The 13,966-nt window shown below is 41.1% G+C and overlaps 1 protein-coding gene across 1 annotated transcript; it reads left to right on the plus strand.

Moving 5' to 3' along the window:
• The first annotated feature begins 56 nt into the window (after positions 1-56).
• ftr66 (finTRIM family, member 66) lies at positions 57-4,493 on the plus strand. The gene is made up of 6 exons (XM_055866393.1): positions 57-757; positions 1,534-1,629; positions 1,792-2,025; positions 2,136-2,295; positions 2,417-2,476; positions 2,653-4,493. The coding sequence occupies exons 1-6, from the start codon at positions 170-172 to the stop codon at positions 3,180-3,182; spliced, it is 1,668 nt and encodes a 555-aa protein (XP_055722368.1). The 5' UTR covers positions 57-169; the 3' UTR covers positions 3,183-4,493.
• Positions 4,494-13,966: the final 9,473 nt, after the last annotated feature.

Below are 13,966 nucleotides of genomic sequence, written 5' to 3' on the forward strand. Positions count from 1 at the left end.
ACACACACTCAAATGTGCGCACACACACACACACACACACACCCCAAACCGCTGTGGGAGGTGTGGTTGTGGGTTGCTGCTTTGTATACAGTATGTAGGTTTATAAAAGGGATGCCACAGGCGGCTCCAGAGACGCTTATACAATCTCCCCCTGTCTCTGTGATAGAGAATGGCACAAACAAGTCCTCTGGATAGAGAGCAATTGTGCTGCTCAATTTGTCTGGAGATACTGAAGGAGCCAGTAGCTCTTCCCTGTGGACACCGCTACTGTATGGGCTGTATCAGGGCCTGCTGGGGTGAAGATGACTCCTCTTACAGCTTCAGCTGTCCTCAATGCAGACAGACCTTCACTCCAAGACCAATTCTGAAGAGAAACACTATTTTGGCTGAGATGGTGGAGAAACTGAATACAGGAGAACTCCAAGCTGCACCCTCTGGTCAACGCTGCCGGTATGCTGGAGATGTGGCGTGTGATATCTGCCTCGGTGGTCAGATCAAAGCCACCAGATCCTGCTTGGTGTGTCTGGCCTCTTACTGTGCAGCTCACCTCCACACTCACAACAAATCTCCTGCCCTTAAGAAGCATACCCTGGTTGAAGCCACCATGCCACTGCAGGGGCGGATCTGCTCTCATCACGATAGACTACTGGAGATCTATTGTCGTACTGATCAGCAGTGTGTCTGTCTGCTGTGTGTGATGGATGAACACAGGAGCCATGCTACCGTCTCAGCTGCAGCAGAAAGCACCAAGAAACGGGTAAGGACTGAAAAACAATCTCTTGTCCTTCAACCTCAGTTGTTTAACCATGACAGAATATGTACATTTCTGAAAGTATGCTATGTGCATTAAGAATACTTATGCCCATTCCTATGACTAACTATAAGGAAGCGGTATGTTTGGTTCCTTCTATACTGGGAGTGATGGATATCATTTGAACAATGTGAACATTTCCCTGATAATGATCAGAGTTGAGGCCATAAAATCTAAAGGTTAGAGGTACATTTCTATCAATAGAACTTCCTTTCCCATATTCAAATGTTAACTCTATCGGACACCTGCCTATATGTAACCAGGGATCTGAGGAAGGTATCCTATCCTGGAAAAGGCGTGTCAGGTGCCTGTCATCGGTTGTCAGTTGCTTTGAATGTGGCACCATACACTGTTTCCACATGCAAAACCTCATCTCTTTTGACTATATAACTGAAATGATGTGCCAATGTGTAACATGATTCTCTTAAGGGAAGTCTATATTTTCCCTTCATCCATAGCCTAGCTGTTACGGGTTATAGAATGTGTAGGTCATTTTATGACTCAATGTGTCCATTTCGAGTATGCTTTTTTTCATTTGAGGAATGTAGAATGTAAAAAATAATGTATGTTGAGTGTTATGGAGACTTAATAACCTCACAGCTTTCACCAGCTAAATATTCAATTTGACAAAGCGAACGACTCACCATAAGATCAATACCCTGCTTATATGAGCCCCAAATATTTACTAAGGTAGGCTTGTGGGCATGTTCTTGTCCCTGCAGAGGCAGCTGGGGAAGACAAGGAAGAAATCCAAACTGAGAATGCAAGCCAAAGAAAACGAACTGCTGGATCTGAGACAGGCTCTGCAGTCACTAAAGGTGATGCACTGTGGAGATCCGTAGAGCAATGGCAGCCATGGCCAAGTCCGAAGCGACTTTCAAGTATTAATAAGCTAATATTTTAGTGGATGGGGGAGGTTTTGGGAGTTTGTTCATACTTGGCTAAATGTTATATCTTGACCACACTCTGTCTCCCACTAGCACTCTGCACAGACAGCAGTGGAGGACAGCCAGAAGATCTTTACTGAGCTGATCTGCTCCATAGAGAGAAGGTGCTGTGAGGTGAGAGAGCTGATCAGGGCCCAGGAGAAGACTGCAGTGAGTCAGACTGAAGGGCTCATACTGAGACTGGAGCTGGAGGTGGCTGAGCTGAGGAAGAAAGACTGTGAGCTGGAGCAGCTTTCACACACAGAGGATCATATCTATTTTCTACAGGTAGCATCACTGCTGCTCTGGCTTCGGTATAATTAAGGTGTCCAGTGTTTTTATTTATTTGTATCTTGTAATCTGTCCCACACTTTGTCTTCCTCTCTCCTGGATTCTAGAACTGCCAGTCAATCTCTAAATCGACTGAACTCACAGACACACCCAGAATCACAGTGGTTCCTCTGGTGGATTTTGGTCAAGTTCGAGCCTCGGTATCAGCACTCCAGAAGAGATTGGAGGACCTGTTCAAAGGGGAATGGCCCAAAATATCCAGGGCAGGTGAGACTGGACACTTTACTGTAATTCACTCTATATTGCATTAAAGCTGTTTTAAAAGTACTTTTTTTTTCTTCTATGGAACATTACTACTCTTCAATGTCTAATTCGTATTCCTCTGTAGCGGGTACAGTGAAACTCCTGCAGTGTTCAGAGCCCCGGATCAGACCAGAGTTCTTATACTGTAAGTCAGTTTCAACTCCATTAATAGCCAGAGCGCTGCATCTGCTCTTAGCTCAGGGCTAAATCTGCATCGTGGCGGTGCTCTATGGATTCCATTCATCTTCTTGTTACCATTATTTTCTTATAGTTTAGTACACTGACTCCTCCTTTCATACCCTTCATCTTCTTTCCTCGTAGATTCCTGTCAGCTCACACTGGACCCCCGGACAGCCCACAGGGACCTGAGTGTGTCTGAGGAGAACAAGGTGGTGACAGTGAGGGCCAGGGACCACTCCTGCCTGGAGCACCCAGAGAGGTTTGATCACTGGAGCCAGGTGCTGTGTACTGAGGCCCTGTCAGGGCGCTGCTACTGGGAAGCCGAGTGGAGCGGGAGTGGCATCAATATGGCTGTGGCGTACAAAGAGATGACCAGGAGAGGAGAGGGCAACAACTCCCACTTTGGACGCAATGACAAGTCCTGGAGTTTGTTCTGTTCCAGAAAAGGTTGTACCATCTGGCACAATAACGTGGCCACTAGAATACCCACTTCAGCCTCCTCTAGGATAGGAGTGTACCTGGATCACAGGGCAGGAAGTCTGTGTTTCTACAGCGTCTCTGACACAATGACCCTGCTCCATAGAGTCCAAACCACATTCACTCAGCCCCTCTATCTTGGCTTTGAGTTTATGTGTTTCGGAGTCTTCGTTAAATTGTGCCAGATGGAATGAAAGCGAAATAACAGCTGAGAGAAAGGCATTAGCATGTGTGAAAATTTGTTTCATGGTGAAGTTAATAATTGATAGTCTCAGATGTCGCTCACCCCAGTTTGTATTTGTTTATTACCGAAGAGTTAAAGTGTAGTTTAGTTACTGTAGAGTTGATATAATTTGTATTTTGCTGGCAAAACAAAGTACAATATTTTCAATGCAAATTCTGCAAATACCTTCTTGTGAAATTAAAAGAAAAGTGTATCCTGTTCCCCCATTCTCTAATCTGACTGTCATCACATCCCCATTATGTTGATTTGAAATGGTCATATTAAGGGCAATATCAATAGCACTGACATTTGTGTTTTTATCAAAAGTATCACAAGTAACCTCAGTGGCAACAGCACAGCAGTGCGCAAAAGTCCAGTCTGTTGCGAAATAGACATGAACAAATGTCATACTGTCTCTCACGCACACACGAACAGGGCCGGAAGTTCCTTTTTCTATGTTACACAGTAACCACACCTCCTGTAACTGCTGGTTGAACCAGGAAGTACAATATAATTCCTCAATTTTCCCTATCAAAAGAAATCAATACGGTTCTCTTTCTCTCTCTCTCTGGCTGTTTCTCCTGTACTCTCTGAAATGGCACAGGTAGAGGAACTCCTCTACCAGGATCAATTTCTCTGTCCAGTGTGTCTAGATGTGCTAGGAAATCAAGTGGCTATCCCCTGTGGACACAGTTACTGCAAGCCCAGCTAACAACAAACACTGGAGAATGTTCCCTTAAGAGTCTCATTAAGTCCTTAACTAACATTTTCATAGGAATGTTCCCGTGCAAGGAATGTTTCCAAGAGATCATTCCCTTAATGTCAAATAGAACTCACCCAGAACGTGGTTACCATGTTCTCAGAACTTAAGATATTGTTATAGACATGTTTAATGGGAACGTTTCATGAACATTCATGTCCAGTTTTCTGAGGGTTAAGAGAATATTCCATCAACATCCACAGAACATGGTTGCCATGTTCTTAGAACGTAAGATATTAATGTTCTAGACACGTTTCATGAACATGTATGTGTCTGCCCAAAACATCTATACACATCACTGTTGCCCTGATTAGTCAACCATTGATGGCTTTTTTCTGTTGGTGTTACGTTCGTCGTTAGAAGACCACGGTGCAGCGTTGTAGGCATACATTTTACTTTATTATCAAATGACGCCAAAAAAACTAAACGAACGTAAAGCTCTGTAGCGCTTGTAGTGGCATTTTTCTGCTTTACCAAATGAGAAGAGTTACAAACTACACACCAGTCAGAGTTATACTTAAATTATATCTTTAATAATATGAGCTTTGCCATAGCGCATCTTTTATCTTTTATAGCCAAGATACACCCCTCTCAACTTACATGACGAATCACAAATCTTAGGAACTGTTCACAATGAAATACTTTTTCTTGAGAAAGGAGTATCCCTTAGCCAGATAACATTCACTATTAATTATCGTTGAGTTTGGTCCCTCAGACGAGGTTCTAATCTCGTTCCTGGTACTTCATAGTACAAAACCATTACCTCATCCAATCTGGAATGCTCTTTAGGTTTTATCACCCAAAGACATCGTAAATCTCTGTCAGTGCTATCTCATAGAGGCCCATCCTCAGTGGAACACATACACAATACTCTATTCTGTCAAATAAAACAACCATTACAATGCAATACAAACATTATAACATAATCTTGCAATTTTCCACAACACGCTAAACAGCAACTATACAAAGACAAGATCCCACACCTGAAGGTGGGAAAAAGGGCTGCCTAAGTATGATCCCCAATCAGAGACAATGATAGACAGCTGCCTCTGATTGGGAACCATACCCGGCCAACAAAGAAATAGACAACCTAGAATGCCCACCCAAATCACACCCTGACCTAACCAAATAGAGAAATAAAAAGGCTCTAAGGTCAGGGTGTGACAATTGGTAAGGATATTCACACACAGTGCTTTTAACTTACATATTTGGCATACATGATTACATTGTGCATGTTCAATCATACATTAATTATTATTAAACATGTACTCACCTGGGATTTGAACTCACAACCTCTTAGTTCACAGTACTCCGATCTCTACACCACCATGTCCATGTCAGGTATCAGTTAATCGGACTATTCGCTCATCATTGATTTAATTGACTTATTTCAGCAATTAAAGTGCTTTCTGTATACAGATGGATCTTAATTTGATCCCTCTTTGGTTGATGAGAATTTTCCTCCACAGAAGGAAATGCAAACTTGTGTACTCAAGGTTTAAAAAGGCTTCTGAAGTTTGTAATTTTAACTAAAAAATATCAGACTTGATTTACCCTAATGTAAAATGTATTAACCCCTACAAAAAATATCCAGTAATTATAATCCACATAATAATTCTCACTACCTGTAGCTGCAGGATTATTTTCCTGCTGTAGCAAACTGGCTCAAATTAACATCCTACATCTGTAGTTGCCTAATGTTTGTGGGGCATATTAACCTGTTTTAATAATACTCAATCACTATGATCAATAAAATATTTTCTTGAGTGTACTTTTAACAGGGCTGAGATTTAATTTAAAGTGCATTCGCCCTATTGCTTACACCTATCAAGTTGTTTCAGATCTACCCAATTGCCGCCTAGGGAGGATGGGTTAGGGTTTCTTCTGGACAGGGCCTACAGTGCCTTGAGGAAGTATTCATTAATTTTGTTGTTACAGCCTGAATTCAAAATGATTAAATATACTTTTTTCTCACCCATCTTCACACAATACCCCCTAATGACAAAGTCAAAAAACATGTTTTTAATTTTTTTTGTAATGTATTGAAAATGAAATAAAGAGATATCGAATGTATGTGAGAATTCACACCGCTGAGTCAATACTTTGTAGAACCACCACTGGCAGCGATTATAAACTCTGCAAAAAAAGAAACGTCCTCTCACTGTCAACTGCGTTTATTTTCAGCAAACTTAACATGTGTAAATATTTGTATTGACATAAGATTCAACAACTGATACATAAACTGAACAAGTTCCACAGACATGTGACTAACCGAAATTGAATAATGTGTCCCTGAACAAAGTGGGGGCTCAAAATCAAAAGTAAGTCAATATCTGGTGTGGCCACCAGCTGCATTAAGTACTGCAGTGCATCTCCTCATGGACTGCACCTGATTTGCCAGTTCTTGCTGTGAGATGTTACCCCACTCTTTCACCAAGGCACCTGCAAGTTCCCGGACATTTCTGGGGGAATGGCCCTAGCCCTCACCCTCCGATCCAACAGGTCCCAGACGTGCTCAATGGGATTGAGATCCGGGCACTTCGCTGGCCATGGCAGAACCCTGACATTCATGTCTTGCAGGAAATCACGGACAGAACGAGCAGTATGGCTGGTGGCATTGTCATGCTGGAGGGTCATGTCAGGATGAGCCACATGAGGGAGGAGGATGTCTTCCATGTAACGCACAGCGTTGAGATTGCCTGCAATGACAACAACCTCAGTCCGATGATACTGTGACACACCGCCCCAGACCACGACGGACCCTCCACCTCCAAAATTGATCCCGCTCCAGAGTACAGGCCTCGGTGAAAGGCTCATTCCTTCAACGATAAATGCAAATCCGACTATCACCCCTGATGAGACAAAACCGTGACTCGTCAGTGAAGAGCACTTTTTGCCAGTCCTGTCTGGTCCAGCGATGGTGGGTTTGTGCCCATAGGCGACATTGTTGCCGGTGATGTCTGGTGAGGACCTGCCTTACAACAGGCCTACAAGCCCTCAGTCCAGCCTCTCTCAGCCTACTGCAGACAGTCTGAGCACTGATGGAGGGATTGTGCGTTCCTGGTTTAACTCGGGCAGTTGTTGTTGCCATGCTGTACCTGTCCCGCAGGTGTGCTGTTCGGATGTACCGATCCTGTGCAGGTGTTATATGTGCTCTGCCACTGTGAGGATGATCAGCTGTCCATCCTGTCTCCCTGTAGCTCTGTCTTAGGCGTCTCACAGTACAGACATTGTAATTTATTGCCCTGGCCACATCTGCAGTCCTCATGCCTCCTTGCAGCATGCCTAAGGCACGTTCACGCAGATGAGCAGGGAGCCTGGACATCTTTCTTTCGGTGTTTTTCAGAGTCAGTAGAAAGGCCTCTTTAGTGTCCTAAGTTTTCATAACTGTGACTTTAATTGCCTACTGTCTGTAAGCTTTTAGTGTCTTAATGACCATTCCACAGGTGCATGTTTATTAATAGCTTATGGTTCATTGAACAAGCATAGGAAACGGTGTTTAAACCCTTTATAATGAAGATCTGTGAAGTTATTTGGATTTTTACGAATTATCATTGAAAGACAGGGTCCTGAAAAAGGGACGTTTCTTTTTTTGCTGAGTTTAGCTGGGAATCTAAGAGCTTTACACACCTGGATTGTGCAATATTTGCCCATTTTATTATTTAAAAAATTCTTCAAGCTCTGTCAAATTGGTTGTTGACCATTTCTAGACAACCATTTTCAGGTCATGCCATAGATTTTCAAGTAGATTTAAGGCAAAACTGTAACCCAAGAACATTGTCTTCTTGGTAAGCAACGTCAGTGTAGATTTTACCTTGTGTTTTAGGTTATTGTTCTGCTGAAAGGTGAATTCATCTCCCAGTGTCTGGTGGAAAGCAGACTGAACCAGGTTTTCCTCTAGGATTTTGCCTGTGCTTAGCTCCCTTTCATTTCTTTTTTATCCTGAAAAACTTTTACAAGCTTACCCATATCATGGTGCAGTCACCACAATGCTTGAAAATACATGTAGAGTGGTACTCAGTAATGTGTTGTATTGGATTTACCCCAAACATAACACTTGTAGTGTTGCTTAAGTGCCTTGATGCAAACAGGATGCAGGTTTTGAGATATTTTGTATTCTGTTCAGGCTTCCTTTTCAATTTGTCAGTTGTGGTGTAACTACAATGTTGTTGCTTCATCCTCAGTTTTCTCTTATCACAGACATTAAACTCTGTACTTTTTTAAAGTAACCATTGGCCTCATGGTGAAATCCTTGAGCGGTTTCCTTGCTCTCTGGAAACTGAGTCAGGAACAACACCTGTATCTTTGTAGTGACTAGGTGTATTAATATACCATCCAAAGTATAATTAATCATTTCACCATGCTCAAATGGATATTCAATGTCTGCTTTTTTTTGTTTTTTTACCCATCTAACAATAGGTGCCCTTTGCGAGGCATTGGAAAACCTCCCTGGTCTTTGTGGTTAAATCTGTGTTTGAAATTCACTGCCCGACTGAGGGACCTTACAGATACGTGTGAGGTACAGAGATGAGGTAGTCATTCAAAAATAATTTTAAACACTGTTATTGCACACAGAGTGAGTCCATGCAACTTATGTGAGTCGTTAAGCACATTTTTACTCCTAAATTTATTTTGGCTTGTCATAACAAAGGGGTTGACTACTTATTGACTGAAGATATTTCTGCTTTTAATTTCTTATGAATTTGATCTAAATTGAATCAATTTAAAATTTAGGCTTTAACACAACAAAATGTGGATGAAGTCAAGGGGCAATAAACAAAAACACATAAATAATATTTTTTAAGTGTTGCAATGAAATTTCCATATAAAAATCAAAATGTCTGATAAATGCTATTCAAAATGGCAATAATGACATGAACATATATTAATAAGAATGTGAGAGCACCAATGAAAAACGTCCTAACAATAAGGGATATCTCTAAGCACATTCCTTAGAACGAGGTAAAGTTGGTTTTATATTCACACATTTGGACATTCAACAGACATTCAACAGACATTCGCCAAAAGCCATTTCAAAATGTAAAAATAAATAAGTAATTCACCGTTTGTCACAGAATCATCAAACTAATTATGATTTATTTTATTAATGCATAGCATACTTTTACAACCTTTGTTTTGAGTAGAAATTCCAGTTTTGACTTGATAGAAATACATAACTGTTAAGGGTGTGTACTGGAGGCAAAGTCAGGCGCCAGCAGCATACCACCCTGCATACCACTGCTGGCTTGCTTCTGAAGCTAAGCAGGGTTGGTCCTCGTCAGTCCCTGGATGGGAGACCAGATGCTGCTGGAAGTGGTGTTGGAGGGCCAGTAGGAGGCACTCTTTCCTCAGGTCTGAAAAATATCCCAATGCCCCATGGCAGTGATTGGGGACACTGCCCTGTGTAGGGTGCTGTCTTTCGGATGAGACGTCATTAAAGATCCCATGGCACTTATTGGATGAGACGTCATTAAAGATCCCATGGCACTTATTGTATGAGTAGGGGTGTTAACCCCGGTGTCCTGGCTAAATTCCCAATCTGGCCCTCAAACCATCACGGTCACCTAATAATCCCCAGTTTACAATTGGCTCATCCTTTCCCCTGTAACTATTCCCCAGGTCATTGCTGTAAATGAGAATGTGTTCTCAGTCAACTTACCTGGTAAAATAACAGATTTAAAAAAAAGGTGCAGATTGTAGTGGACAGGTGCACTTTTTATTCCGGTCCAACGAAAGCACAAAATTACATAAATGTGCCCAAACACAGAGCATAGACAAAAAGTATGGCGCGTAACAATACCCACATAACATAAATACAATTTCACACAAAGACATGGAGGGGAACAGAGGACTAAATACATGCAGTGTGATTAGGGAATGAAAACCAGGTGTGTATGGAACAAGACAAAACAAACGGAAATATGAAAAATGGAGCGGCGATGGCTAGAAAGCCGGTGACGTTGATCGCCGAACGCCGCCCGAACAAGGAGAGGAGCCGACTTCGGCGGAAGTCGTGACAACTTCTATAAAATGCAATTTAAAGCTATAGAAATCAACAACGTTTTCTCTGATTATGACATAATCATCAAACTAAGTATGATTTGTTCTATAAATGTCTAGTATACTTTTATAACCTTTGCTTTGAGTAGAAATTCCAGTTTTGATTTGATAGAAATACATAAAATCTCAAATATTGCATTTAAAGATTAAGAAATGGCGAATGTCTGTTGAATGTCTGTTGAATGTACGAATGTGTGAGTATAAAACTAACTTTACCTCGGTATTCCTTAGAGATATCCTTTATTGGGAGATTAGTTAGGGTGTTTGTCATTGGTGCTCTCACGTCCTCATTAATATATGTTAATGTCATCATTGCCGTTTGGAATAGCATTTATCAGACATTTCTATTGTTTATATGGAAATTTCGTTTTTTCCAAGAACACTTGGAAATATGATTTATGCATCTTTGTTTATTACCATAATGTCGAAAGAGTTCTCCTCTTTCATACATTTCTGGAACTTTGGCTACCAGCTTTGTGCCTTGGAGAAACAGATGCTTTTTCAGGTTTGATGTGGTGTTTCTAGGTAAAGAGATCAATGCTGCTTTTGCAGTTTGACTAAAATGTTGATCTCTTTCTCCTCAATTAACTCAAAAATATTGGGAGCACTTCCACAAGGTCAACTGTGTTGTGACCACACTTAACTTTTTAATCTTTCTTAGATTTCCGGCTTTAAGCCTACAGCATGAAGACAAGGCCTTAAAAATATATATATAACACGCCGGTAGAGATATGTTTCTGAACGTAATATACGGTTTACTTGAAAAAGTAACTTGAATAATATAAACATTTTTGAATACAGTAACTTGTCATAGTACTCCGTTACTCATAAAAGTAATACAACTGTAAGTAATATATTACCCCCAACATTGGTCCCTGATTTATTTGCAATTTGTATATTTTTTCACATAAACACTTGGAGATGGACCTCTGTGTTGTGTATTGTTTTGGTATAACTGACATCATAATTGCTTAAATGGCAAGTGTGAGAAAGTACAGACATGCTACTGCAATGTTATGATATTCTGAGAATATGGAAACCATATTCAGGGTATGTTTCTATCAGAAGCAACACTACCAGCAACACTACCAGCCTCCAATTGGCTCATTCATCCCCCCTCCTTTCCCCTGTAACTATTCCCCAGGTGTCACGCTCGCTGTCTTCAAACTCCCTGTCATAGATGAGCCAAGGCGCAGCGTGCATGTAATTCCACATCTTTTATTGAAGTGAAACCTTCACAAAAAACAGGTAAACAGAAACCGAACGTGACCCAACCGTGGCGCACACAAACACACAGAGAAAATAAATAATCACCCACAACATTAGGTGAGAAAAAAGGCTGCCTAAGTATGATTCCCAATCAGAGACAACGATAGACAGCTGCCTCTGATTGGGAACCACACTCGGCCAAAATCAAAGAAATAGAAAACATAGAATGCCCACCCAAATCACACCCTGACCTAACCAAATAGTGACACCAGGTCGTTGCTATAAATTAGAATGTGTTCTCAGTCAACTTACATGGTAAAATAATGGTTGAATAAAATAAAAATACCACCTGGGCCATGTTTCAGTTACAAATTAGGAATGTTAAAGATATAAATGCAATGACGAGAGCTGAGGTGATTACTTATCAAAGACACGTTTGTTCTACATGGTATACTGCATGTGGTGTGGATTTCAAAAATAGTTATCTTTGAGATTCTCAGTTATCTAGAATTCTATCAATTCCCATCTTTCAATGAGAAACACATTTTAATTAGATCAGATAGGTTTGTTGTAACTGTTGCCAAATAATGACTTTAACATATATTGTTCTAAGAATAGGATGAGTCCCTAAGTGGGTCTCTAACTGAGCCCACCAGCACCAATGACAAACACCCTAACCACTGTACCAATAAGGGATATCACTATGTGTTTATTGGGCCAGTATAGTTGGGCCCTGTCCAGAAGAAACCCTACCCCCTACTTCCTAGGCGGCACTTGTGTAGATCTGAAACAACTTGATAGGTGTAAGCAATAGGGTGAATGCACTTTAAATTAAATCTCAGCTCTGTTAAAAGTACACTCAAGAAAAACTTATATTAATCATAGTGATTCAGGAGTATTATTAAAACAGGTTAATATGTCCCACCAACAGGCCTTAATTATATTGTTGAAATAAGTAAATCAAATGATTGATGAGAGAACAGTCATATTAACTAACACAGACATGGTGGCGTAGCAGGAAGATCTGAATGTTGTGAACGAAAAGGTGTTGATTTCAAATCCCAGATGAGGACATGTTGAAGAATTATTACTGTTTAAATGAACATGCACAACATAATCATTTATGTTAAAGTGTGTCAAATACGTAAGTTGAGAACGCTGTATGTAAAAATGATGGGGGGGGGGGGGGGGGGGGGGCGTTTCTTTGGACCTTCAGGCGACATCCTGACAACTGATACACAGAAATGCTTTTGAAACGTACCCATGAAACATGTCTAGAACTTTAATATCTTACATTCTGAGAACATGGCAACCGAAGTTCTGTGTATGTTTGATGTGAAAATCATGAAATATTCTCCAATCCTCAGAAAACTGGACAGAACGTGCCTAGAACATTATTGTTGTATATTCTGAGAACATTGTAACTATGTTCTAGATAAGTTATGTTTGACTTTAAGGGAATGTTCTAACTTTAATACCAAAACATGCAACAAAAAGTTATTTCTAACATTGATAGAATAACGGAAAACTGGACATTCAAACATTACAGGTAACGTTACCCCTAGATTTGTTAGCTGGGTGGTCTATATTGAAGGCTGCTGGGACCAGGCTGAACAAAGCTGAGGAGAATACCGCTGCCCTCAGGGCAGCGTGGAACTCCCTTTTCCAAAAGACCAGAACTGGAAAGGAATACCATTTTGGCAGAGATGGTTAGGAAAGTTAAGATCTTAGGAGTCCAATCTCCTCCTCCTGTTCAAAGCTATGCTGGGCCTGAAGATGCTGCTGCTATGCCGGGCCTGAAGTCTTGTCTGGTGTGTCTGGCTGTATTTTGTGAGACTCACCTTCAGCGCCATTTGGAATCACCCTCTTTAAAGATGCATTCACTGGTTGACTCCACCAGGCAACTACAGGATAATATCTGCTCTCATCTACTGTCGTACTGATCAGCAGTGTGTCTGTATGCTGTGTGTGATGGATGAACACAAGAGCCATGGTACCGTCTCAGCTGCAGCATAGAGGACAGACAGACAGACAGGTGGGGCTTGTCATAGCATTCACACACCCCATTGGATATGACAGGGAAACAGGGAAGTGCTGTATTTTTACATACTTGCGCATGCAAGTATGTAAAGGGCGTGTTCTTTATGTGTGCAAAAGGAAATATTGTCATCAAATGCATGGCCTTAATTTGGAGACTGGAGAATAATGCATCAAACATAAACGTTTATGCCTGTCTGTAACACTAAAGCTATCAATAAAGGGAGACAAATGACTACAGTGTTTTTGGGAAATTCACAAGACAACAATCAAATCAGGTGGGTTATTTTCAATAAATATGTGGAAATGTATATTTTCAAACAATGCCTGGAAAGCTGACATGAAATGTCTAGTTCCCTTTCAGTCGGTCACTCGGTACAACATACTATGGGGAATCAACAACCAATCATATTCACCTGAAGAATATTATTAAGAATATTCAACTGAAATCACGCCCAACGGGCAAATCGATGCCTTGCCCGCCCTCGAAGCCCCACTTCCTGGGTAGAATACTGGGGCTCGCATCCATTCCCTAAATTCTTCGCTCTTCAGCTCGCCTGAAGGAAGAACGTGTCAAGCAATTTGCTAACTTTTCAACATTTGTCCTCCGACTTAGGTGTCTGTTAGTGGGGAGAGGGTACTTGTCCCCCTAGATGTTGTGAGTTTTGGGTCTTGGTATCAGTTTTTGT

The sequence above is a fragment of the Salvelinus fontinalis genome, chromosome 17 (assembly GCF_029448725.1).
Source record: "Salvelinus fontinalis isolate EN_2023a chromosome 17, ASM2944872v1, whole genome shotgun sequence".
Lineage (NCBI taxonomy): Eukaryota > Metazoa > Chordata > Actinopteri > Salmoniformes > Salmonidae > Salvelinus > Salvelinus fontinalis.

What these genes read in the sequence shown, in the direction of transcription:
- ftr66 (XM_055866393.1), top strand. Translation starts at nt 170, where the DNA reads ATGGCACAAACAAGTCCTCTGGATAGAGAGCAATTGTGCTGCTCAATT. An exon ending in CAGAAAGCACCAAGAAACGG is followed by an intron (nt 758 to 1,533) that starts GTAAGGACTGAA and finishes TTGTCCCTGCAG; the next exon opens with AGGCAGCTGGGGAAGACAAG. An exon ending in CAGACCAGAGTTCTTATACT is followed by an intron (nt 2,477 to 2,652) that starts GTAAGTCAGTTT and finishes CTTTCCTCGTAG; the next exon opens with ATTCCTGTCAGCTCACACTG.